The 27981-nt window shown below is 45.0% G+C and overlaps 1 protein-coding gene across 3 annotated transcripts; it reads left to right on the forward strand.

Moving 5' to 3' along the window:
* The first annotated feature begins 3006 nt into the window (after positions 1 to 3006).
* Positions 3007 to 26791, forward strand: LOC142063051 (phospholipase A2-like). Of its 3 annotated transcripts, none has more exons than XM_075106392.1 (5): positions 3007 to 12241; positions 14078 to 14346; positions 17558 to 17723; positions 23340 to 23446; positions 26556 to 26791. In XM_075106392.1, the coding sequence occupies exons 2-5, from the start codon at positions 14304 to 14306 to the stop codon at positions 26717 to 26719; spliced, it is 480 nt and encodes a 159-aa protein (XP_074962493.1). In that variant the 5' UTR covers positions 3007 to 12241; positions 14078 to 14303; the 3' UTR covers positions 26720 to 26791. The 3 variants fall into 3 exon arrangements, with proteins under 3 accessions (XP_074962493.1, XP_074962484.1, XP_074962475.1); XM_075106383.1 differs by having other exon boundaries at positions 3007 to 11540; positions 12164 to 14346; XM_075106374.1 differs by having other exon boundaries at positions 3007 to 14346.
* Positions 26792 to 27981: the final 1190 nt, after the last annotated feature.

Genomic DNA, 27981 nt, shown 5'->3' on the forward strand with positions numbered 1-27981 from the left:
TTCACCTTTTATCATCCTCATGATAAAAGGGTTACACTACAATGTCTGCTGTTAGAAAGAAGGAAAAGCCCTGTGAAGAAGCAGCATGTGGTCTCTTTGTGGAAGAACCATCCTCTGCCTGGCTCTCTGCCCAGAGAAACCGAGGCAGAACCTTCCCAGTGGAGGGAGCATAGCTCTTCACCAGTGCCCCGTCATGTTTCCATACCCATAAGCTCAGTGGTGGGGACTTAGGTTAGATGTAAACGTCAGTATCGGGTGTCCTTCGCACCGTGTCAGATGAGTTTGATTACAGTCTTTCCTAGCAGCATCCAACTGTGATGTGCAATGGGTATACTCTTGGCCTAAGCTGCTGAGTCAGTACTGCACTGAATGATGGGTTTTTTTCTTCCTCTGAGGCCAAGTACATCTTGCACCTTTAGATAATTTGGGAGATTTCTCTGCAGAGTCTGGTAGCTGACGCTGTTGGCTGAGTGACCATGGAAATACCTTTTACATTACATGGTTGCTATGTAAATTCACTGCAAAACCTCCATCATTATCAGAGTATTTGCCTATAACAAACACATGTAAAGAACATCAAAGCTGACCATCCGATATGTTTACACTGATGTTGATTTAAATCGTTGATGCACTCCACCAGTTAATTGCCAAAGTGACGTGTGTTTTGGAGTGCTGGCTGGGTGAGACCAGGAGTGTGCTGCAGAAGCAGTGCAGAGCAGGTTCTAATTTCCTGTGATGCCTCAGTTCTGCCAGAGCCTTCCTGCCTGTGGGCGATGTTGATAGCAGACGCTGGAGAACTGGCTCTACAGCCTCTCCAGATCCTTCCTGCGTCTCAGCCCTGCACTGTACCATGCTCTCTTACCACTGCTGATTCCCTAATTTGAACCAACTACTTGTGTGAGTGATTTTGCAATCCCTGTGACTTTATTTAACTAATTTCTCCAACCCTCATTAAATTGCTTTGGCTGATAATGGGATGGGGTTTGCCTTCACCAGAAATGAGCTCTGCTTTCAGAGTGCTTTCTGGGGCTGTTGAAGTAGGTCTTTTTGCAAACAATTCCTTTTTGTCTTGCACTCAAGTGACCCATTTAGCTAGGTTTGACTTGCATTTTGATGATTACTTCCACAGAAAGCAGCAGCAGTGGTCAAAACCACAGCATCTGCCCAGTGCTGGAACTGTTTGGGTTCTCTAGAGGTCTTTGAGTTCTGGGAAGTGATTAATCATCCGCAAATGATGAGGACTTCCCAAATGGCGTCAGTAGTGGGGTGCTGCTAGAGGAGTTGCCCCTGACTCCAGAGTGCTGAAAGGCAGGAAAAGCTGGTGAGTGGGGCACAGGCTGCAGTGGGAAGAGAGCAGTCCCTGAGAGTGGGTCACAGGTTCTGGAGCAGCTTCACCATTCAGCTGGAGCCACTGCAGACCTGCCCAGGAACAGCACTCGGACAACGCTGTTGACTGTGTGAGGGGCAGCAGGGACAATCCATAGTGATTTCTTCTGCGGGCCTGGGGTTGAGGAGGCTGTAGCAGCCAGGGCTGTCTATGGGGAGCACAAGGAAGCATGTAGTATTATGGGGAGAGGAAGCCAAACCTGTTCTGGAGCAGACAGGTGTGTTTTACATCCAGCCACATTGTGAGCTGACAGGAGTGTCATCATCCAGGTTATAGACTTGTAATTCCCCTTCTGTGTCTCCTTGCTTCCTTCTCCCAGCTCTGTACTGATTCTTCCCTCTCCATTATCTTTCTTTTATAGCCTCTTTTACCACAAGGAAAACTAGCTAAACACTTCAGAGGCACGTTGGGCCATACTCAGACGACCTTAAGTCTGTCCACCTCCCTGTTAAGCACCCAGTTGCGTGCATCTGGAAGTCTAAAGCCAGCTAATTGGAAATGCCAAGCACAGGAACATTTGTTAGGGTATATAGCTATGGCCCTGAATATCTTTAAAGCACTGGCACCCTTTTAAACATGGCCTGGATGCTGTTGGCTTATGGTTTTGTGGTGGGTTGACCCTGGCTGGACACCAGGGTCCCACCAAAGGCGCTCTATCACTCCCCTTTCTCAAATGGACAGGGGAGAGAAAAACAGAACAAAAAGCTTGGAGTCAAGATAAGGGTAGGGAGAGATCATTTACCAATTATTGTCATGGACAAAACATACTTGATTTGGGGAAAAAATTGATTTAATTTCTTACCAATTAAATCAGAGTAGGATAATAAGAAATAAAACCAAATCTTAACAAACACCTTCCCCCCACCCCTCCCTTCTTCCCAGGCTTAACTTTACTCCTGATTTTCCCTACCTCCTCCCAACCAGTGGCACAAGGGGACAGGGAATGGGGATTGTAGTCAGTTAATCGCACATTGTCTCTGCTGCTCCTTCCTACCCAGGGAGAGGACTCTTCACACCCTTCCCCTGCTCCAGCGTGGGGTCCCTCCCACGGGAGGCAATCCTTCATGAACTTGAACATGGGTCTTTCCCACGGGCTTCACAAACTGCTCCAGTGTGGGTCCCTTCCACAGGGTGCAGTCCTTCAGGAACAGACTGCTCCAGTGTGGGTCTCTCACAGGGTCACAAGTCCTGCCAGCAAACCTGCTCCAGTGTGGGCTCCTCTCTCCATGGGTCCTGCCAGAAGCCTGCTCCAGCGTGGGCTCTCCACAGGGTCACAGCCTCCTTCAGGTGCATCCACCTACTCCAGTGTGGGGTCCTCTACGGGCTGCAGGTGGATATCTGCTCCACCAGTAACCTCTACGGGCTGCAGGGGGACAGCCTGCCTCACCATGGTCTTCACCACAGGCTGCAGCGGAATCTCTGCTCTGGTGCCTGGAGCACCTCCTCCCCCTCCTCCTTCACTGACCTTGCTGTCTGCAGGATTGTTACTCTTAGATATTCCCACTCTTCTCTCCAGCTGCAATTGCTGTGTGCACAGCAACTTTTTCCTCTTCTTAAATATGTTATCCCAGAGCTGCTACCACCATCACTGATGGGCTCGGCCTTGGTCAGAGGGGGGTCCATCTTGGACCCAGCTGGCACTGGCTCTATTGGACATGGGGGAAGTTTCTAGCAGCTTCTCACAGAAGCCACCCCTGTAGCCCCCCTGCTTCCAAAGCCTTGCCACACAAACCCAAGACAGGTTTAAATTCTCTGCATCCAGTGTTTACAGAATGAGAAATAAGATCTTAATTTGCAGTAGAAGATTTATGTAGTACTGTCTGGGCTAAAGGAGCTCTTGTTCCTGCCAGCTGTCTGCTGTTACGCTTCCTACCCTGGGTCATCTTCACCCCAGGAGGTGCCAGCAGGTAACTGACAGCTTCTTGATATTTGGGCATTGTTCATGTTTAACAAGCTGGCAAGGAAACAGGGATCTACTGATTGAGCAGTAAAGAAAACCCCTGTGGTGCCATCATACACAATGCAAAGCTTCTGGTCTGTAGGTAAAGACAGTTTGTGGGAAATGTTTTTCCCCATTTTTCAGGGGCTGCATCATATTCAACTCAGGTTTTTCTTTTATTACCAGTAATTTTTAGATTAACTGCTAGAGTTCCTAGAAATTATGGGAGTCACCTTTGTCTTCTTACAGAAAAGAAAGATTTTCAACAAAGGTGTCACTAATTTCAAGCTCCCTGACCCAAGGAAAAATTCTGAGAGTTACTTGAAGCAGTGAGAAATAAGTGGGACAAAGGAAGTCACCAATACTGAAGATTCAGGAAGATTAATTTCAGGCAAAGGTAATGTTTTCTGTAGGTTTCCTATTCTGGGATGTAGTAACCCGGGAGATGCACAAAAGATGCAGGAAATAATTTTTTTTTACTTGACCGTGTTCAGCCTTAGCTGATGCTGTGTGTTGAAGTTGAGGATAGTTGGGGGTATTCTGAGAGGAGTGAACACCACCTGTAGAAGGTTTAGAAACCATAACCTATAAGACAGGGAACAATGGAGGCATTATGCAGAAGGTAGGACTCTTTGGGTGGGGTAAGTAACGTTTTTTACAAAAGGAATTGACACAGACAATGGCTAGCAGTTCCCCACATCCAGTGGTGACAGGAAAAGAGGTAACTAGCTTAGTTTGTGGTAAAGGAGAACTGAGGTGATGGATGGAAGAAAATCCTGGCCTAGGCATGCTTGATCCTGAGCTAGATGATTATTTGTCCCTTCCAGCCCTACACTGCTATATTACTTGTTCAAACCATCTCCAGTAAAAATTCCACCTACCTGAGCGCTGATCTGCTGAGTGTTATCAAGAGATACCATCTCTGAGGAACTTTCTTGGCTTATTCTGTCACAGAATTTGTGAAATACAAATGCCAGAAAAGGTAATTGAGCATGGACCCTCACATGAACATTGTGAAATTCAGTGAAGATCCAACTACTTGTTTCACCTGAGGCACTGGCTCAAGATGTGTTCCAGAAAGTCACTTATGCAGACTTCCCTAATATTTTCGTTTATTGTATTTATCTGAGGTGTATTTATTTTGGGGATTATTTAATCTAGTCTCTAAGTGAGACAAACCTGAAAAAATTTATGGATGTCTATGTATTGATGATTATTGTCCTTCATTCCCCTTTAGAATCTATTGGCCAGTTCAAGCCATAGTTGCTGAAATACTGTTTCTTAACAAGTTTCCTGTAAAGAGGCCTCACAGAGGACAGGGACTCTGTTAGTGCCTCCACTGGAGGAAGCATCACCATCTGAGTACTTACTAAACAGAATAGTCCTTTGTCTAGATTACAGTTCATGACCATCTTACCCTTCATTTTAAAGCATTGATGTCACTGTGAATGAGAGGTATTGTGTATTGGGACTCATTTAGATGATTTTGCAGGGGATGAATGAAATGCATTGGGACTTGATTCTCCTGGTTTTAGAACAAAGACTAATCTTGACATCCTGCAGACACTTGAGTGATGCCTGTAGATCTGGTCTGTAAAATTCACAGTCACAGATATATATAACTGTTTTGAACCTTAGTGCAGCATATTAAGGAAGTCAGTCACTTACTGTCGTGAAGAATCACCTACTGATTCACTCCTCACAATATATTTCACATTAGATTGCTGTCCCATTTACTGCGTTTCCTGTAAGGGCAAAAAGAGACTACACATTCCTATTGTCTGTAGCCTAGCATTGCTCACTTTTATGCATTGATGAATTAGTTCATATGGAGTGATGTTAAAAAAATTGTCATAAGTAGGAGAAGAAAAGCAGATGTTTGATACGCAATGAGACTTCTTTTTGATGTTTGTTACGCTGAGTCAGGCTGAAATGAAAGCGATCAAGGGAAAGCATCAGAAGTAAGAGATGACAGAGAACTTGACAAAAGCAAGATTTGGAAAATAAGTCTGAACTGCAAAAAATAAAGCTTATATTCCCCCTGGCCTTGCAGGAAAGAAGGTATCTTCCTGTTAGTGATACATTAATATCTGTCCTGAGGTAGTATTCTTCTTGAGCTTCTTCACACAGAAGTACTTGTCGGCTGGTTGCCCAAAAACTTCTTTGAAATTTGCCTCTGAAAATGAGGTTAGTTAAGCAAGATTTCTTCATTGTTACTGATTTCTAAGAGATAATTAGTTATCTTTCAAATAGAAAATAACTTGTTTCTAACAACAGATTCTTCCCTATCTGAATTCATTGTGTCTTATCAGAGATGCTCCAATCTTGAGCTCCCCTTTGTTCTCTATGTCTTTATTTTTAAGTAAGGTTTTTTCCAGCCTACAAATGGTTTCTCTCGGATAAATTCTTTGAACTCTTTCCGGCTCATGTTATTGAACACTGCACAAATCTTCTCACAGTGACAAAATTTAACAAACAGGAAGAGTAATAAAGAGGTATGTACGTTGAAATCATGAGCAGTTGAGGCCAGAGAGAAGAGCCGGGTCCAACTGCAAATAATCAAATTTGAAGACAGTTGCTAGCATCTCAATGGTAGGGTGGCGGGCATTTTATGTGCTTTGTGGGTATATGAAGCTGAGGTGTATGAAGCTGATGCAGTAGCTCTCATATTCAAAAGTTACAAGGAAATGCTGTGAGTTCAACTCTGGTATGACCAGATCACACTTTTAAGGGCTTTAAATACCAATTTAAGATTTTAGTGTCAGATGTTAATTTTGTTCCAAAATCTTGCCCTAAGTCTTGAAGAAAAGCAAGGAGAAACTTTGGGGCTTTGTTGCTTACCTAGAGTCAGTGGTATAGGAAATTCGTTTTGAAACTGTGTTGTGGTTTTTCAGCTTACGGGGTTTGTTTTGTTTTGAGGTTTTGTTTTTGAGAAGAAAATCTTTGTACATGGTTCTAGGTAGGAGAAATGTCTCCCCAGAGATCACCGCACCAACACATTTAATCTCTAGGATTACATTGCTTTGCACATTGTCATAGCGCATTGTGGTTGACAGATTACCTTGTCTGAGGCTTTATCCTGTGAAGACTTATGAAAATATTGGTGAAGGGAAAGTGTCAGCCAGCTGAACATTTCCAATCCTTACTTTTTCACAATGCACCCTGCCATTAGCCTGTTAATATCAGGCTTCCAGTTACAGCTCTGTATGATGGTACAGAGATACTTCATCAAATAGCACAAGGGAGCCCTGAGTATACAAGGAAAAATAAATGCACAAGTACAGAACTATGGCGATGAGCAAAAACTCAGACTTGATGCAATCTCCCAGACTTGATGCAAACTCAGACTTGAAGCAATGCAAATTCAAAAATGTTCTATTACTGGCCAAGTACAGTAATTGTAGCCAGAAATGGTACACAGAGGGAAAAAAAAGAAAGAAATACTTTATTTTAAAGAAAAGGAGTAGTGACTCAGAAAACAATACTTTGGTCATATCTGGTGTTAACATAGTGCAGATAAGCAAAACTTAATTCAGGAGTAGTCTGAGGAAAAATGCTTCCTGTACAAACAGGGAACAAAGCACCAAACGCGCAATTTGGCAGTGGTTGAATGTGTGAAGAGGTGCTCAGCACTGTGCAAGAGAGGATAGCAAAAAATTACAATGTTTTAGAAAGACGACAAATAACATCTCCTGGATAAGTTACTCCAAAAAGTAGGCTGCTTATGTCACTCAATCTGGCAGAGCTTTACAGACCACTTACTGAAGGAAAAAGAAGAAAAAACCAACAGTATTTCTAAAGCAATTGAAGAAATTAAGCAAATAGACAGTATCCTTGTCCTGAATTACATAGAGTCAGGTGGCCACCTCTGACAGCCCAAGGAAACTCAGCCAAGATGCATATTTGCCTAGGCTCAAACAATTTAAGCAGAACTCCCTAAAGAGTTGATTGTCTGATGCATGCCATGAAAGAAATATGATCTGATTTGGGGAAAAGCCACTATACTTTTACAATCTGGTGCAAAAAGGAGTATCAACAATTTGGATAGAGTGTTCCCTTAAGAACACTAGTAACTGGGAGGAGGGGTTGAGAATGCCCCTGGAGACCTGATTTAGGGAATATATGAACCCTCACAGCACAGTAGCTGCTATATTAGAACATCATCTACCATGAAAATTTGTATGACTGAGGACAACTGGTGGAATGATTCTTGTGTCTCCTAGAAGGAGCCAACAAAGCAAAACTAAAATGTCTGAGGAATAAGCACAACATCATACTTGGCAGACCTGCTCATCACCAGAGCCTACGGCACAAGTCAGGAAAAGTCACCACAAAAAGCCCACATGACTGTAGCTCTTGTGATATGGTAATATGCTGGCTATCCAACAGGAGAATTTGAGAACCAACCAAACCTATGTCCTCAGTCCAACAGAAGTAGGAGTAAATATCAGTCAAGCTATCTGTGAGACAATTTCCAGGCAGAAGCAAGGAAGAAATTATGAGCAGGCAAAGAAGTGGCATGAGCTTTACCCGTGTTCACACTTGTTCTGACTGGAGAGAAAAGAAGCTTCATCTTCCTATGTGTTTCAAAATATCACTATGGCTTGATTGTCCAGTATAGCATAGCTTAAGAAAATACTCACACCTTCAATAAATCTTATACCAGAAAGTTCAGGAGCTCATTGCAATGCATATTGGAGCTGTTCGGAAGGAGAAGAATGCCTCCAGGCAGAGACAGATGCTGCTTACTGTGCAAATATGACCATGATAGAGATCAGGGACTTGATGTCCAGTGGGATATACACATGGGGACAAGATAGAAAGAGAGACATGAAAATACACAACTTCCAAATGTACTACAGAGAAGTGGGAAGGATGAGTGGCTTAACTGTGGGAAAATATACTGAAGTTGAATGTTGCCATTTTAACTAGGGCTATTTGGCCTGCTCTTTGCTGCCTAGCCCAGAAGGCCAAACACCCTGTATGAATTTACCCACTACTTTATCACTGCAGATCTTTTTCCTGCTAACTCTACAAGCATTCTTCTTGTAGTCACTTTCTTGGTGTTCTGGGAACTGCGTGAACTCCTGAATTCCCAAGAGGTGCTGAGTAACAATGAAGTGATAAGGCTTTTTAGCAGGTACAGACTGCTATCTCACTCTACCATATCACAACCAACAGCATACTAATGATAAATTAGCACTTACAGTTTTAATTACATTATGTCCTTCAGTGTGGTCTTAAGTTTACTGTAAGTACCAGGACGGGTGTGAGAAACAGTCAAATGAGCCAGATAAAGTTTGAAATCTCCCTATACTAGTAAGCAAAAGACTACATGAAATCATAACCAAAATGCCTTGTTAGGATTATTTGCTCAGCATAAAAGAGGCAGTTTTACTGGGAATTGAGGAGATGTCTCTGGGGCTGGGAGCTTCCCACATTGGCAGTTCCTCACTTGAGGGCTGTTCGTAACCTCTCCTTGGGCACAAAGGTACAGGCTTTGATCAGATAAATCCTTGTCATGTGAGGGAGAAAAGGACTGGCACTGGGACTGCAGGTGTGGTCAGTTACCCACTAAAAGCACAAAGCCTGAAGATGAGATGTAATACACACAGCATGCCCTCAGCTGGGGGCTGGTCAGAAAGGAAAGAAGCACAAACCAGCTAGGTGACCACAGTGACCAGCTCAGAGCATTGCCTCCACAGCAGCACAAATTGCAGAGCTGTCTCCTCTTTTCCTCCTGAAACGTGGAGCTCTTTTGACTAGCCCAATGTTTTTTCCTTTTCTTTTTTTCTAATACTTTTTGTATACCAAGTATGAAACCCAGAGACAACCATTTCCACAGCAGTGAATAGGTGATGAGTCATGAAACAAAAACATGGTAGTGGTGGAAAATATGAGCGTTGGTGCAGGGATGTACACATGTATAGAAAGAGAGAGGGTTTGAAGGGCCCCTGAAATAATATTAACTGTCTAAACAGAGTACAGTATTTGAACTTGGGCTTGATAATTCAGATTGTGATTGGGGAAATGGTAAGGAAGAGTTTCCCAATAGAGTAATAAATATAAGCTTAATTGTATGTCTCTGTAGGGGTTAACAAAAGCCTAGCCTGATGAACAGCAGAGGGATTCCAGGAATGCTTAAAAACTTGCTATATGCAGCACTGGTTGATGTCAAGAAAGGAGAACAGCTAAACCCTTGTTCTACAGTGCCCCTCCTAATAAATCTGCAGTGGTAGCCTTGAGCTCATGGCCAGCCTTCAACAGGGCTGCAGGAAAACAGATCATGAATCATCATAGTAGCACCTGCTTGATTTCACGTTTCCTGTAGGAATAGGAATACCCCCTGTACACTGCTTGCATCCTAATAAAGCAATCTGGATAACGGGGTGGAGGTAGTGTAATGTATATCTACTTTTTTTCAGGAAGTCTCTAATTACCTGTCCTTTTAAAAGTGGAAGTTCAGAGCTCCCAAGTGCTCCATGACCTAGACAGGACCGACTGCTGTTACGAATGGAGGGCTGCAACAAAAAAACACTTTTCTCTGGTGGTACCTGAGGTTGAGGCAGTTCCAGTGTGAGTCTTCAAGCTATTTATGATGTTGTAGGTAAAAGTGGTAAGCTGGGACAAAAGGTGGAAGGAAAGAAGTGTGAGATGGCAAGTGCAGAAGCGAGAGCCTCTCTGTTCCTGAGTGAGCCTGTCCTGCAGGCAGCAGAACAACTGCTTGCTCTGCAGCAAAAGGGGAGTTACAGGCAGACCAGACGAGGAAATGGATACTTCTGAAGGTCTGAGCGTTAAAGACAGTGTCACCAATACTTGGGGTGGGAAGTCTGTTAAAGTCAGAAAAGTCTTGACACTTCCAGTGACGAGAGAACAAGGCAGGTGGGCCAGTCCCCCCACGCAGCAACTGTACTCCCTCACAACCTCTCTCTGCCTAATGAGAGAGCAGGAGGACAAGGAAGGGACACCTGCACCCCATATTTATTCCATGGGTTGTGTCTCCTCTCCCCATGCCTTGGGGAAGGGATATGTGAAGGGATGCAGCTCTGGGTTTTGTGTGTCATGAATGGAGTTTGAGGGGTAACAGATACTCATGAGGGCCGGAGGCAGCCTTGAGGAGGGAAAGGAGCCTGCCAGGGTGGTGTAACTCTTCCCTAGCATGTGGCCCACAATGTTTACCCAGCATCCAGCAGTGGATAATAAGGAGGAAAATACTGCTCCCTCAGCATCTCACATCACCCCCCTCCTTCAACAATCCATCAGTTCCTTTATCCCAAACACAGGAAATTTCATGTGGAAATTACTTTTGAGGGGAAGGACCACACAGTCAGCTCAGGAGACAGCACCTTCTGAGACAGTGCTGGGAGAAAACTGCCACAGTAAAAGCCTGAGAGAGGTGGCCTTACTTCTTTGCCACCAGAGGATGGTTGTGGGTGTGTGACTGACTATAGACAAAAGCAAGCACTGACTTTGAGAGGGTGCTGCAGGCTGGAGCCATCCAGCTTCACTATTCAGAAATGTCACCATCAATATGAGACCCGGTGCACAGCAGCACTGAAGCTTAAGGAGATACATACTGGACACCCTCAAACCAGTAGCCACTCTTAAAACTTTTATTTTGGGGCTGAGTTATAAACTGAAAATAATAATAATGTTGGTTTTCTCATGGAAGTTTTGCTAGGCTGTGTCATCACTAAAGCATGGAGAGACCTTCCATGCAAGCCGATATTAAATCAGAGTGTTTACTTAATATGTTGTTGTATTAACTCCATTGCTTCTATAACTGGTTATGTAACCACAAATCATGTGGAAGTCTTAGATATGGGTGGTTTTTTTTTCCTCTGAACAGGTAATGTGGGGTTTGTTTCCCTTTAGAACGGATTTTCTCTTCCAGCTCCCACTACCCAAACTGTCATACTGTATCCTTGAGTGTCTTTATCCATCCTCCTGTAAAGCAGCAGTCTTTGCGGGAGCAGTTCCTTTAGGGAACCTCTAAAGCCCATAGCACTGCAGGAAAGCTTCCTCTGCCCCTCGTGGGAAAAGCCCTTCTCCTGGCCAGCAAACACATCATTGAATCTGCTGGTGCTGACCAGAGACCTCTTCTTGCAGTTGGCAGTGACATCCACAGAGATGACTGGGTATTTCATTTGAGGAAGAACAGCCTCTGTGGGATGAAGGACAGCCCAGCTTCTACAATAACATCTGACAGTTTGGGTAAACATTATTAAAAAATGTAGAGTCCTTATGAATTCTTCTCTCCTTCAGCTGAAAACTTTTCCCTAATAGTGTCTTTCAACAATAAGAAGCCCCCATAAGCATGAGGTAGTATCATCCCTGAGAGCCAGCTGCTATGGTGGCGCAAACCAAAGGAACTCTGTTTTTGACAGAGCTAGTTCATCTGAAGAGATAGCCCTCCAACAGTATGGACTGATTGCCCCATACAAGTGTCCTGAGGCTCAAAGTACATTTATTCCCTATGCAGTTTTGGACAGCCAGTGGTCCATATAGCTGCGTTTGCTGAGGTGATATCCAACACCCTCGTGTGCTGCCTCTTGCTACTAGTGAAAAGTGGAGCTCAATCAGTTTACATACAAAATGCGCGTGAAGCGGCGGGATCAGGGAATTCATTTTGTCTCCCTAAGCAGTAACAAAAATGCCCTCATGATCCCAGCCCACTCACCATAATATAGTAAGACCACGATTAGCACTTAATACTATTTAATAAATATGCTGTTTAACTTAATCAGTAATTGCACAGATAAATAACAGACTTGACCAGTCAGCGAGGTGAAATAATCATAAGGAAACAATACGCTAATTCTGCTTTCCATTTTAAGGTTGCATTTGGGCTTCCCTCCCTAATATCCTGCAGAAGTCGTCTTCCAGCATTGCAGATACATTTGGCTATCAAAGGGGTCTGTGTTTCTTTATTTTGTATTTATTGCTGAATGGGCGACAGAACCTTCATCTATTATTTGGGGGGCAGGGGGCTGTGAGAAAGGGAAGAATAAAATTAAACTGTGGTCCGAAAGTTCATAATACCTTTTTTGATCGGGTTTGTAATTCAGGAAGGCTTTGAAAGAACAAGATTAAAAGTATGTTTCAAAACGAAATTACTTTGATAAATTCAAGTCATAGAGCAGACTCTTATGAGCACTCAAAGGCATTTTGCTGGGCTCGAGGACCCTGGGATTCTGTAAAGCATCTGCAGAGGTTCCTCACACCTCCCCCTTGGTCCCCACTTAAGAACATGGCCTGCCAGGTATCTGTCAGTGCTGGAGCTTGCTCTAACAGGGCATCTTGTTCAGATAGGCACACAGTGACTTAAAACCTAACTTCTTTTCACTTCCCATTTTGAGAACCTCCATCCACAGAGCCCTCGAATACAGCACACCCACCTTACAGCATCCTCCTTCTGCAAACTTATATTCTTGAGGTTAAATATTAGCCAGCAACAGCTCATGTACATAGAATTTGGCATTATTACTTGTGTAAATGTATAATCATTGAAGGGAGTTTCCGAGGGAGGAGGTGTAAGCTGCGCAGCTCCTCCTGGGTCCCTCTGATGTTGCAGAGCAGTTGAGGCACGGAGCAGCTGCGTGAGTGGTGTGCTCACCTCACCCTCCTTCCTTGCCTGCTGCCAGCGCACAGCCCATCACAGGGGCTGTGATGGGCAGGGGATTTCAGACTTACAGTTGTCATGAGATTTACCCAATTCTGCTGTCTCATTGGCCCTGTATCAAAGGCACCCGATATACACTGTATCTTGAAAATTCAACAGAAGGCAGCCCTATAAATGACTCGCTGCTGACCTTTGGTTCGAGTACCAATATTTAGCAAGCAAATATTTAAAACTGTGCCGTTAAGAAGGGAGGCACAGCTTTACTGTGGGGTGCTGCTGAGAAGCACCCAGCCTGTGCATGGGAAGGGGCAAGCAGCCTTCTTCCCCTCCTCTCCCTCCCAGCAGAGCAGCCAGCCCTGCCCACCATGCCCGCACCGGGGAAGGGGCAGATGCTTAGCCCCCAACAAGGCAGATGGCTGCTGTACCAAGCAAGTCAGGAGTTTTAAAGCTCTGGAGGGCTGGGTGAAGCTGTTTCAATGCCAAAGGCAAAATAACCATGGCCATGGCAGACGCGGAGGCTCTGTGATCCACCTTGCCGATCCAGCTGCCCGGTGTGACCAGAGCACAGCTGGCGCCAAGAGACTGTCCCCAACCACTGGTCTGTTGCCGTGGCTGGGACCCACATACTGATGAGTCTTCAAGAAATCAATTGGTCTCAGTCAGGTGCAGCAACAGGCCAACAGGGTATTTTTCCCTTGGGAGTGGCGCAGAATTAGCTCTGTTGGTCAGTGTATAATTAGATACTTGCACCTAACAGTATTCTTTCTGTTGGATTTTTATAGTTTTGTCTCTTCTTTTTTAAACATGAAAAATAATCAGTCTTAAAATAAAATAATAAAAAAAATTACCCTGGAAAGAGTCATCTATAAAAAGAGAAAATCCTTGCCAGGGGAATGCCACAGCAGTGAGCCCAAGCCGCAGAAAGCCTCATTGCAGGCTTCGCTTTTCCACAGCTACTCAGAGGTTAACCAGGGTCTGTAAGCAAACAGCTTAAAGAAGGAGCCCAGCTTAGTGCCTGGGTGTCTGGGTCTGTCCCAGGGACCGCCAGCCTAATGCCCTCCCAGCAGCCCCTCCCTCCCAAAGGCGATGCTGGGCAAACAGAGCCAGCCCTCGCCCTCTCCCTGCGCAGCAAGGAGTCCACGGCGGGGGACGGACTGGACCCAGGCTGGGGCTCAGGGACATCACAGAAGCGGATGTTTCACTTCAGATGGGTGCGGAGCCATGTCTATATAAACCCTGGAGCAGCAGCCCGGGAGGATTGTTAAGCACACCCACACCTCGGCTCACTTGGCAGTGTGGCGAGGTGCTGTCAGCTGTCCCAGTAGCTGCACGCTGGTGTACAGGAGCTCAGGAGCATGGGCTCCCGCCTGCTGCTGATGCTGATGCTGCTTCAGGCAGGTGAGTACCACCTCTCGGTCCCTCTCCCTTCCCATGCCTACCCCCATCCGGGGACAGCCTCTCCCCTTGCTGTCAGCTTTGCCTGCTTCATGGCAGGCACTTTGATGTGGTTTGACCAAGTGAGAAAAAAAAAGCACTGCTTGACTCTTTTCAAATGTGTTTCGAGGGGCTGTGTAAGTGAGCTGCCTGCCTGCTTTGCTTCCCTGGCGGTTTGCATAGCTGGGGCTGTATAAACATGGGTCATTTTTCCTTTTGGATAGTTTTTTGCTACATGGTTGTCGGCGTCTGTGTTTCTTCATAGAAATACCCTCTTTTTATACCAGTGACCATGGAGTCAGCAGTTTTCAATTTATCTGAATTTAAAGTAATTTAAAATAAAAAAAACACATCAATGTCTGCTAACATAAAGCCCCTACACACAGAGACAACGTGACAGTAAACCGGCAGGTCTGAGGTTATACCTGCAATACAGTTTTAAAATAAAAAACAAAACCTTGCCTTAATCTACAGCAAAGGCTGTCCATTTAAGCAGGAAATAGAAAGTGTAAGTTGTCAGATCCACCTCCACTCACCTCCCTGCAGGTATGTTCTCTGCTAAGGTGCCCCATTAGTAGTATAACTAATGATTGGATGTGCTCCTAATGGGAGATGTGGCTAAATGCAGGCTGCTGTGGAGACTCAGACTTTTCAAGGCTTTCCCAGCTGCGTTGACTCGGCTGCACAGCATAGAAAACGCAATTTCAGTTCTTGGTCAAGTTATTAGCCATGTACCTGAATATTGAAAGGTACTTGCTGGGGCTGACCTCTCAGCTGCAGTGACCCACCGTGGGGTCAAAACCCAGCCATCTTTCAAAGAACAAAACAGGAACATCAGAGGCTGCTTGGATGCCCATGTTATTTCAAGCTCTTGCAGAGCATGCAGCCCTAAGCACACTAATTGAGTCTTTTGGACTTAATTCCCTTTGGGGCTTTCTCTCCAATTTCATGAGCAGCTCCACACTGTAATTACAGTTCCTTGATCCTCAGAGATATCCCCAAAAGAAGAATGGCCTTTCTTCTTCTGGGTGAGGTACAGTTACCTTAGACCAGCTTTGGCTGTTTTCAGCCAGTGGCCAATAGAACAAGTCCATCAGTCCTGGCTTAAGAGGTCAGCAAAACACAGCTGAAAATTTGCAGGCTGCTCATCAGGAGGCCTGAATTCTTACAAAGAAGTTTTTGTCTCCATCGGAACATTTTCAGGGTCTGCAAACTGCAACAGGTTGAAAAAGCAAGATTTTTAACCCAAAATCCTGAGCAACTCTCTGCTTGTGATTTCCCCTGGGGTGCCTGAGGGCTGAGCACCCTTCTAACTCTGGAGCCCTGCTTTTTAGACAAGGGAAATAGGTCACCTCTTTAGTTTCGCATAACACCCGTCTGATGTGTTTTTAGCACAAAAACTGAACACTCAAGTAGTGTTTAGGTGAGTAGAGCAGTTACTTTTTCAGGAATGTGCATTTAATCCCTGAGGAATGCCCCAGAAAGCATAAGGAGGCTGTGCAAAACCCTGCACTGGGACAGCCCGAAGCATCGATCCCCAGGGCGAAAACGGTTGAGCGCAGTGTTTGTTCCTGCTGCGGGCTCAGGCTGCAGAAAGGGAGCAAAGCCCTGCCTTCTCCTGCGTGGGGAGAGACCCTCCTTGTCCTTACTGGCATTTGGATCAGGCTAAGAGGACATGCCAGCCCAGGAGATGCAGGGAGAAGCCCAAGCAAGGCGATTAGAGGCTAGGTTTTAAAAGGAAAGCAACCGTTTTAATAATAGTATTGAGTTCTTGGATGGTTTAGGGGATTAATTAGTCCGTGTTTGCACAACACTGAAGAGGTCAAGCGTGCTGCAGTAGCTGGGGGCAGGTGGCAAAGCAACTTCACTGGCCATTTCCCAGCTCTCAGGCATTACCTCCCTCTCCATCCAAGCATGCAGCAAAGTCCCTCCATTTCAGCAGGCTTTTCTTTTTGGAGCGGCTGTGCCAGGTGGGATGAGCGGATGGATTAGGCCGTTGGTCTTGAGGGGTTTGATGCTACTGGTGAGTAGCTTTGCCATGTAGGACAGATCAGTGCAAAGTGCACTTGGTCCTTCACAGTAAATCCAGGCAATATATGTACTGTCCTGTGCTGTGGTTAACATGATAAGCACCAACATTTGTAGCTGAGCATCACAGTGATTTGGATGTTAGGGGCAGGGTACTCTTGGTTTCTGTAACAGTCCCTGCAAGGTAGAGTCTGTGGTTTCTAAAAAAGTTGCAAATTAACATGTGAAATCACAACACTGTTGGAAAGACTTTTAACTCAGAAAAGTTCAGCCTGGTTTGGGTGGCCATCAGCTCACTTCAGCTAACACAGAGCTCCCTTTTTTTTCCCCTCAAATTAATGCAGCCAACCTGATGTTATGACCTAAATGGAACATAGTAATGGAAGCAGATATAAGTGTTGCCAGCACCTCCAAACTCTCAAAAGAAAGCTGGTATACATACATCTTGGCTAACATAGGCACTCTATCCTTGACAAAGTATACCTTACAGGCTCAGGGACTTGTAGCTATCCCTCTACGCAAATTAATAGTACTGCCAGCTTTTTGCCTTCTGGAGAATGTGTTAAAATATCCTCACTAGTAGGGGAAACTTGGATAATGTAAGACATCTTGGGCAACATAGAAACCACATTTTTTTCCGTAGAACCCAGGTTAGGTCTGATTGTGTGCTTGTCCTCTGCTGCTTCACATCCCACTTGGGACCACAGCGTAGCTAGTAAGCTTTCTCAGGTTTGTGAGCTCTGGGGTGCAGTGAAGGCTGGCTGGCTCTGTGTGGTGCTGGCACAGGCCCTGCAAAAGCTTTACAGCTCAGGCTGCATGGTGTGCAAAACTGAGCACACTGCTGCCAGGTGCAATCCAGCTGCAACCACACACACTAGCGCACCAGAGCTAGTAAGTCTTGCTTGAATCAAGCTCCCTCTGCAGAAACAGCCTGCGTGGGTACTTCTGCATCTGCCTCCTGGTTATCCCAGCCTGCAGGTAAGGCCCCTGCAGAGTGCCCTTTGCAGAGTGAATGTCATGGCTAATTAGATTGTCAAGGCTGCACCCAACTAACCAGTCAAAACCAAAATGCCCCCCTTAAGAACTTTAAGAAAATCAGCGTCAGGCATGTTTAATCTTTGTGTGAAACCATGTCCTGTCTTTGCAGTTTGGAAAGGTGTTCTGGGAAAATCCCATTCACTGCACACCCGAGGAATCGTCGAATTGGCAGGGGCTATATCATGTGGCACAGGACGGTCTCCCTTGGCATATATTGGCTACGGATGCTACTGTGGACTGGGAGGACAAGGCTGGCCTAAAGATAGAACAGACTGGTAAGAACTTCAACTATGTGTCCAGAAGCAGTGCAGACCTCCCCGCTCTTCCCTGTTGGTACTGCTGTGACCCCATGGATTTGTTGCTGCCCTGTGGAGAGGGAACCTAGTACATATGAACAGCACCGGGGAATTGTGAGTGAGGACCCACATATCGCTTGGGGTTTGAATGAGGGTTTATCCACCTTCTGGATGAGCCCAAAGCTCTTGGGACCTTGTACTATGTGAGGTGGAGGGCAAAGGAGAAACCAGGATATGATTTAATGAAATAGCTGCATATTTATTCAGAGGGCAAGCCCTGCCTGAAAAAAAAGGGGACTGATCAAGGTATTTTGGAGGGTTTTTTCACCCTGGTCCTGAAAATGGCAGTGATGGGAATATCACCGTTTATCCTCTGGAAGAAATCCAGATCACTGCAAGGAGTCATCAAACCTGTTGCCTTCATTGCCTCTTAGTTCACACTGATCAAGGAGAACAACAACAGAGGAGAGCATGGTGTTATTTCCCCTTTTCTTTGTTACTGGGGAAGATGCTGTGCTTGTTATTCCCGAGGCTAAAAGAAATTAGTCTAGGAGGTGTTGTAATCAAAGGTTTCTTTCTTGTGCTTTGCGATTAGCATACATGCAAATCTTGAGCATTGTGGACTCTTGTGTGCACTGAGCCCGTTATTTGCAGCGTTTTTTGGTTTGAAACCTCAGAGACGGAGCACACAAGTCTATCTGTTTATCTATAGTCTACAGGCCAGGTGTTACTCATAAGCAAGCGCTGCTTTTAGCAGGGGTGAAGGCAGTGTGTAGCTCCCTGGGAAGGAAACCGAGCTTTGCAGAATACCCAGCTGTTGGAGACACTTCACATTGCTACAAAACCAAACTTTGCTAAGTTGGCAGGAAAGAAAAAGGGACAAAAATGAAGAAAAGGTGCCAAAGTTAAAGACCAACTCTTCTGTGGGCATGAAAGGGCAGGTGTCCCTTAAAACTAGTGGAGCTGTCTTCATTAATGCAGCGAGATGTTTCAATCCCAAAGCCCTCTCGTCACATCCCCGTTTTGTATCTATGAAATATTTCATCAGTGAAAGAGTCAATGTGGGACTTACAAATGATGAGTAACTGCCTACAAAGTGTCATAACTTTCAGCTGTAAAGATTTCTTTCAATTTTCAGTAATACCTCTTGACCTGCTTATCACCATCTACAGCAGTCTCTTTACGATGTTTATTATTTTTGTTAGCCCTTATCCAGCTCTCATAATCAGGCCTTTAAAGTAAAACATGACTTCACTAGTCTGGAGTACTTATTTTACTGAAGGGATGAGTGGAGTCACCTAAAAGCTGTTTTCACAGAGGCTGAGGGACCCCCAAGTTTAGGCGACTTTGGGAGATGCAAGTGGTCAGCACTCCTGAAAAACAGACTGAGAAAAATGTGGACACATGTTCATCAGCCGGTGTTTCTCCTACTGTTTGATTTCCATGGGATACAGATTTTGCCCTAAGGGCAGAAAATGAGACTCTGCAACTAGAAATGCCTCAAAATACCAGATAGTTTGTAACGGGAAGTTTGGTCCTTTAAATGCGTTCATTATTATTCCTTAGCTGCAATGCTTGGCTGAAAAAAACAAAACAAAACCCAAACGAAAACAAAAAAAAACCAGAAAGGTTTTTAGTTAGGTTCTTAGCTAGGAAGAATGGGCAATGCCCCACTAGATTTAGCCCTAAAAATTTCCTTTTTATGTTTGCTGAAGGAATCTTCTGATATCTGTTACTGAGAACTACTGGCAAAAATCAGTGTGTTTGAGTATCTCACGCCTATCAAAGTGACCACATTATTTTCCATATTTGCTATTCTAAAAAATAAAGAAGCAGAGTGGCAAAACTACTGGCTGTGAGTGACAAACACTCTTTGAAATTACCCTCTTGACACTTCTAGGTTTGTTACTGAGACCCTTAGAAGGGGAGTAATTTTCTTGTGAGTAACTCAGTCAATCTGTCTAGACAGAGCTAGAGTGCTTCTAAGCACCTCTCCTTTATGGGAAAAGAAAAAAAAGCCATCGAGCTGGTAATCCTTTTATAAGGTTTATTCCACACACTGGCTTTGATGTGGCATTGTCAGTAATTACCTTCTCTCTTTTGTTCCACTCCCACAGTCCCATCACTTCAAGGCATAATGGCATCTCTTCTGCATAGAGCCAGTAGGTTTGTTTCTCCTTCCCCTTTCTTTTCCCCTGGATTGCTGGCAGCACCCATTTTGTAAAGCAGGACCTGAGGATGCTCAGCATCTCCCTGAAAACACCAAATGCCATGAAAGGCAGGGTGGCATATATGGCTCATCTAAATCCTGGCAAAATCATAGGGAAGAGTAAGATTTCCCCTCAGCTGCTCAGTTAAAGCAAAACAAAAGGACACACAGTGGTGACGGTGCGGTTGACATGAAAAACACAACGTGACAAATTCTTAGCTTAATGGCATTTGCTCAGCAGCAGGGGTCTGGCCAGCTGATCCCTGTGGGGCAGCCAGTGCTGTCTGTAGTGATTAGGGCTGTCTCATAGCCCAGACATGATTAATAGGTTGATTGCTAACTAGATGACATAGTTGTATTTGTTTTCCATACCTGTTGACCAGTGCTTTGCCATAGTGTTGGCTGACTCTGTTTGTGTTGGTCTAACCAAGCGTTAGCAGGTTATTAAAAGCTTAACACCACCTCTGACCCAGGTGCAGGAAGGGGCATTTCCAGACAGGAGGGGACCATATGAAGGTGGGAAAAGACAACGATAGGTTTCCTCACTCTTCATTCCCTGGCAGATCTTTCAACGCATCTGAAAGATGTTTGTAAAATAGGAGCCAAAGTCTCCTCACTTTGTGTTGGTGTAAGCTGCATGACATCCCACTGCAGTTATGGGCATCATCAGGAGGAATTGGTGTAAGGGAAAGCAGAATTGTGCCCCAAATCCTGTGGTCCTGCAGAATTTATGCAATCCCCCTGTTTTTGCCAAGCCAGATAAGGAGCAGCAAGTTCCCACAGCTAGCTAGCACACCTCTCTAGTGCTCATTTGCTTGTCCTTGCCTGATTCACAAACCATCTTTTGCCCCCTCCAAGGTCTGTTCTCACTTCTCCTACCTCTTTTTCTGTTTGTTCCCTCTGGCTCTCCATGAAGAGCAATTTCATTCCCTTGGCACACAGGCTTCTAACTCCTCCCCTTGCCCGTCTACCTCCATGTTGTTCCTCCTCCCCACACTCCTCCATCACTGACACCAACTTTACCAATTTGACTACTCATTCACTCCCCAGACCTCACCAACCCTACAATTTCTACAGCTGGCACTCTGCCTCAGCTCAGTCTGATTCATGCCTCTCCACCATGGCCTCTTGTGCTCTGTGTTCCATATACGAGATGTCAATGATAGGCCTGCTCTGCCATCTGTCATCCCTTTGAGGATGGATGAGGCAGCTTCAGGCATGTTAGCCAGGGTGCCCTGGGCTGCAGCAACTCCTCCAGACAACACATGTCCCAGTTGTAGCTCAGTGCCATAGTCCATCCCTGTCATATCATATGACACATGGCATAGGGACTCAAACGTTCAAGAAAGCTGAGACTTTCACGCTTTCTACAAGTTTGGAAATTCTTCTCTCCTTTCACTTCCAACCTCTTCAGGACAAGACCAGGAGTGAGGTGTTACTGGACCAACAAAGATCTGACCCACAGCCTGTTACTGCAGCTATATCCAACAGAACCAGTTGGGCTGAATAAGCTCTTCTCAATTACAGCAATTGCTGTAACTTCTCATGGGAAAACTTCTGGCTAGGTATATCCCATAGGGCTTATTCCCATTCTGAAGTCCTTTGAGGAGGCAGCATGGAGGGGGACACTAGTCCGCTCTGCTAACTTACATTTCTAGGTTTCACAGTGCAGTGAGTAGTCTGGTTGTAAACATCACACAGGTTTCATCACTACAAGCTGAGAAAAAAAAGCATTTAGTTTGCAGACCCATCTGTGGGCCGGAATTCCTACTTTTACTACTAAATAGGGAGCTCAATCATTAGGGAAAACACACTGGACTAAATTCAACTTGTGTGTAATCACAGGGTTTACCTGAAGGCTGAATTTGATCTGACTGGTCTGATTCTGTTGTTTCTTTAACATGATTCACCTGATCTAGTTCCAGTCATTTCATGAGTTTGCATCTTCTTTGAACTTCAGAAACTTTTTTTTCCCTGGGCTTTATCACCTCACACAGCCCACCAGGCCTCATATCTGTCCTCCTGCAGCAGCAGGTGATGAAGTTTGTGATGTTCCTGAGCTCTTGGGTAAGGTGCTGGCAGCTTCTGTCAGGTCCCCAGAGAAGCCCCACTTCCTGCACAAGGGACTTTTTTCCTTCTTGCAGGGTTGTTCCACTTTTCCAGAGGGATATAATGACGGATCCCAGACTTTCATTGGCTTTTCAGGTACACTGGCCTCAGTCCTTGAAGAAAAAAATCAAGGTCTTCAACTGGATTTGGTAATCTAGGCAGCCAGCACAGCCATGTTCCCTTTTAGCCAGCTCATCAACCTCTTGAAGACATTCAAATCTAGGATGCAAGAACTTCTCTAAAAGCTGTCTGTTCTTCATTTACCCCTAAGATCAGCCTGCCTCAATGCTTCCCAATCAGTAGAGCAGTTTCTGCGTAGTGTCCATGTGATCTTTCATGGACAGCTTCTGGAAATGCAGTTCACTCCTATGGCTCAGGCCTCTGGCCTTGCATCTTTGTTGAAACAACCTTTGTTATCTGGCAGAGGACCTCTCTAAGTGCTGAATCTTTTCTTGATGTATTTTGAGCCGCTAAATTACCAGAATAAAATTCAATTGGGGTCAAGTTTTCCTATAAATTCTGAAGTAATCAATAGTGGAAATTATCTCACTGACTAGTCTGTAGGGCCGTTATCACCACCTGAGCTAGTCGCCCTCCACTCCCTCTATGGTGAATGAAAAGCAATTGCACATTCAAATGCAATGTTTTTCACCTATGTTAGCTCTCTGCGGTATGACAACATGAACTGTGCTCCAGACATGCATAAAGGCAGTATAGATTGATATCTTAGATGTAGATGTTTACATTTAGGGATCTGAAATTAACTTATATGAATCCCACCACTGAGGCTGATGACTTTGTAGCCTCAGAAACTGGATGGGCCAAGAAGCACGTGGCAGGTCCAGGTGAACTGAAGAGATGAAGCTGCTTGGTGATGCTGAGAAAGGCAAAAACCATCCTGACTCCAGATTCTGAGATGGGTCTAAGCCTAAGCCAGTGAGCCACGATCATGCATCCCACAGGAACGCTTCAGCTCCCTTTGTGTGGGATTATCATGTATTGACCATACCTGTGTTTCTGAGGGCAAAAGCTTGGAGGAAGAAGCAGGGTGGTCATAGGAGCAAATATGGCATTAATGAGCTCCTGAGCCATGTGAGCTTTCAAAGAGATGCCAGGAAGCTGGGTTCATCAACAGATGATGTACTGACTGCTGGGGCAAACATTGCTGTTGTGAGTGGTGCGTAAGTGGAGCACTCCTGGAGTACATCCAAACACCCCTGAGCAAAACATGCAAGATGCAGGAGGACGCCCCAACTCTACCTTTTATTCTCTTCCAGGTGCTGCCACAGGCACGACTGCTGCTATGACAAGGCAGAGAAGGAAGGTTGCAGCCCCAAGGTACAGCAGTACCAGTGGGCGTGTGAACAGAACACTGTGCAGTGCGGTAAGGAAAAGTTTACTTGCGTTGGGTTCATTTTACTCCCTCCTCCGCAGATGGTAGGCTGACCGAAGAGCTTTTGTGGGCCTCAGAGGTAGGCCAGTGTATACTGACCTGGTTTTAAAGCTGCTTTAGGCAATGTCCATAATCCCCTGAGCTCTCTTCCCACCCCTTGTCTGGATTTCTAGGCTTGCCCATAGTCCCCAGCTGGAGCTGGGAGGAACGCTGGAACCCCAGCACCACCCATTCCAGGTAACCTCAGTCCTCCCCAGGCTGAAGAGTGGGAGTGTGTGCCATGGAGCTGAGAAGCCATCTCATTTTGGCAAGGATGCAGATGCCTCTCTGGAGGCCCCCTGCCCTCCTGCATTACCTGCTTATCACTGTCGCCTTCCCACAGCTGTGCAATGGTCTGCAAGGGTGGTCCTCCTGTGGCAGTTTTGGCCCTCCCTCCAGCAGGACTGTTCACTTTTTATTTATCATTATGTACAAGCTGTTATGCATGGCTGCAAGAAAAGTTAAATAGGGCACCATCCTGCATCTCTGCCTCTCATAGGGCTCCAACCTAAAGCCCTAGAGCTCCAGCAGGGATTTTGAAGCTTGCAGAATTGAATGCTCTTGAGTGCTGCAGGCATACAGCAACTGTAGGCTGTGCTCAGCTCTACAGTTGGTACCCAGTCAAGAAGGTCTTGAATTGCACAGTCACAGCCCGTCAGTGGCTCGCACCAGTTTGTTTTGACATACACCAGATGACTTGAGTCTTAGAATTTGTCACATCTATTTCTAAGTCTCCAAAATGTCCCTGATGGTAAAATCCATTGTAGAACACTTCAAAAGTTTGAAAAGAAACTTGTCCCCATAGCATCAAAGCTACTTGCTTGAACAATAAAAGACTCTTTCTACCTTGTCAGAAGACTATACTCTACTGGTGCCATCCTCAGCCTCTCCAGCAACTGAAAATGTGCCAGCAGATACAGGATGTGGCACAACACATCCTCAGTTGCTCTTTTCCCAGTGCCAGAACAACCTATTAAATACCAAGTGCTGGCTAAGGAATGTATTGCTTTAGTTTCTAACTGTTCTCCCTCCCACTTACCCATATTTCCATAGCTGGCTGATGTTTTCTGCTAGCTATTTTTATATGAAAAAAAAAAAATCCTGGGTTTTGTTTGTTTGTTTGTTTTTTGCTATGAAGGAACAATCCTAGTTGCAGATGTGAGATGTGTCATCAAGTCCATGAGACATGTGCAAAGTATGTCCCATAAGAGCACACTGGGCTGCAGTTGCTCCAACCTGGCTCACAAGCATTAAACCAATGCCATTAATTCCTTAACTGATGCCCAGGCAAGGCCTGAGAAGCATCCATCAACTGTTCTCCACAAGCCCTCAGCAGGCTTCACTTCCCCTGAATCCCACCACGGGGAGGAACAATAGAATTGCATTCTGAAGGCAAATTTCCTACCCCAGGCTACAGCAGAGCAGGTGTTACTGAGGTGTGAAGATATAATGCCTGATCCCATTCAAACAAAAGGATGAAGAATTAAATTTCCACGTGTGTTTGCTGGGCCTAGGGTAACAACGTCCAGAAACATTAGAAGCAGACCTGCTTGCGCTGTCCTTTCTATGGAAGAGGAAGTAAATGCCTGTTACCTGGCACTGTATCACACAGATATTTTCAGGTAAATTAAACCAAAACTCATTTTACCCGGGACTTCTCCTTTTGCTACCGTTAGGCAGTTTTGTTCATGGAATGAAAAAAAATTGGCAAAAACCATATTTTTCAGTCCAGATATGCCATCGTGTGTAGGCAAATTCCATTCGATAAATATCTGGAATATAGAAACGGCTTTAAGTTGTGGGGGCTGCTCAAAAAAAATTTTCTGCTTTAACAGAAATGACTGCCAAGCCAGGCTCTTGTACCCACATTAGACTGACAGTGGTTGGCACAGCATAGGAAGAACTCAAGGGGCAGAGGGCGAGGAGGAAGTCAGGCAGGACTGGTAGCTGCGAAAAAAACTTAGTGCTGAGTCCTTATCAGTGGCACCCTTGAAACACTTTTTACTGGTAAACATATGATTCTCTTCAGAAAAGCTTAAGAAATATAGGCTTTTCTTATATATCAGATACAGGGTTGATCCAGCAAAGTCCAGTGAAATCTGGAAAGATTCCTGTACTCTTTGCAGTTGCTTTTGGAGCAAAGCCCATGTGCACTGGCATGAAGTCACACTTTAAACTTTGCCTAGTGCAGAGTATGATAGATAATCCATAGGAGCAGCCTCAAATAAACAAGGCACTGTGCTTTGAAATAATATTAGCCCAACGGCTTCATTTAACCCACCTATAGGTGGGATTCGGTTCATCAACCCAAAATCAGTCATTTGCAACCTGAGCTAGTTGCTTTGATATTCCTTATGGTCCTTACCTAGTCTTGTAGTCATATAATTGCATTATAAATAGTTCCATACATATGATTTTGATCAGCTTCATTAGCTGCTGACTCATAAAAGTCAGGTACCTGACCCTGCTGTGGAGTTCCTTGGCTCCTCTGCCATGATCTAAGAGATGTAAGAGCAACTCATGGAGCATGAGTGAATGATGCCCAGTGGGTGCTTCTATACCCTCAGGTTTCCGAATGTCCCTCCAGGATACTCTTCCTTTCAAAGCAGTAATTTTTTCTTTTGAAATTGGTCTGATTTGCAGAGGGAGAAGTAAAAAGGGAAGTTGACTGACTGAAGGAAAATTGAATATTTTTAGCTCAGGCTAAGCGAAAATAATTATTTTTTTAATCTTCAGCCACTGAAGTTTTACTTCATTGTTCACGCAGCTCTAGAAGCAGGGAGCACTCTGTGCTGGGCAAATTTTTGTAAGTATTGTCAATTTACATTGAGCTGCTACTTTTTGATGCTCTTGGTCACAGTTAAGGTCAGACTTGTTGATGGAGATAGGAAAAGGGAGGGTCAGATCCACACACAACACGACATGTTTGTCCTTCTCTCTTCCTGCTACCACAGCCTCTGTTCCCTAAAAATTCCTTTATTAGGGAATTGTTCCTCTTGAAACTGTTTTTTCCTTCAGTGATACAGAATCTCTCATCCTCCACTCACATTTTCTTTTGCAGATAACCTGACTGACCGATGTGAAAAAATGGTGTGCCTGTGTGACCAAGAAGCAGCCAAGTGTTGGGCAGCCGCACCGTACAACCCACTCTTCATCCTCTGGCCAAACTTTTTATGTGGACAGACTCATCCCACCTGCCATTTCAGATATGGGGGGCCAGAATAGTATTTTTAGGACTTTGCTTCTAACCCTCTGAATCTGTAGGTGCTGGAATAAAATTTTACCTCTTTTACCAGAGCTAATAATGGTGTGAGAGAATTTCTATCAGGCCAGGGTTTATGGGGAAGAGAGACAGGGTAAAATATATGCTGAAGTAAGGATAAGATCCTGCTCTGATTGCTGCTTTTGCAGAAATGGAGGGTTCGGTCTGCAGTGCAGTGAGAGCACATTACCTGTCACCAAATGGCTTTTTTGTCCTTTCACATTGCCTGACCTTCAGCTCCCACACATTTGCACGTGATCTGGAAAATATGTAGGGACTTCTGCTGGACTGTTTTTTTTAAAAAAACCCCAACATCTCTGTTGAAAGATATGCTGGCCTTTGAAGACCCTCCTCTACTTTTTTGTTAAGGATATTAGGAGCTTATATTGAAACACTATGTTTCCTTCTGGCAAGAGTAAACCAAAATCCCATTCTTTCAGCCAAGGCTAGCTATGTTGAAGCAGGCCTTCTTTGCCTCTTGGTTACAAGCCTGTAGGCTGGAGCAAGCCAACGGGTCAAAAGCCTCTACACCAAGAGGCACAGACGGGAGCCACTGTTGCATCCCCAGAATCAACACATTCCATTTCCTCGGGTAGGTGACAGCAGCTGGGGAGCTGGGGCGCTCAGGAGGGCAGGCTCCTCTGTCTCTTCCGAAGCACAGCTGACAACCTTGGACTACCACCTTTAAAATAAGAAGTAATTGCAAGGAAAGACCCAAGGTACCTCATCAGAGTCTAGAGTCAGAGATACGTGGCCAAACTAAGTGGGGTTTTGGCGGATGATAATAAAAATTTCTTTACAAAAGCCTGTTTTGCCCCTCGCTGCAGGAGGATGCTGAATATGCCACTGTGGCTGCCAAAGCTGCAGGAAAAAGCAGCAGACTAACAAAAATTAAAATGCCAAAGACAACATGTACTAAGGTGAAAGCTTTTATTCCATCTAGAGCTCAATTTTTGGCTTACATCAGAAGTTGTTCCACCTGTCAGTTTTCCATCTTCCAGTGACTCCTGTAATGCTGCACCTCAAGCTATGCAGAGCAAGAAGGAAAAGATAGTGATTGAGCAACACAGAGTTAGTACCACGCAATAAGATCTTCCAAGGCTTTCTGGCAAGTAAAGAAGTGATGAACTCTGTACCTTCAGAGGATTTGCAAAGGGATGATGCTGTGTGAGCAGCATCAGCCTACGGGTGGGGGTGCGCTTCTCAGCAAGGGTTGGAAGACCCT

This window comes from Phalacrocorax aristotelis, chromosome 1 (genome assembly GCF_949628215.1).
Source record: "Phalacrocorax aristotelis chromosome 1, bGulAri2.1, whole genome shotgun sequence".
Lineage (NCBI taxonomy): Eukaryota > Metazoa > Chordata > Aves > Suliformes > Phalacrocoracidae > Phalacrocorax > Phalacrocorax aristotelis.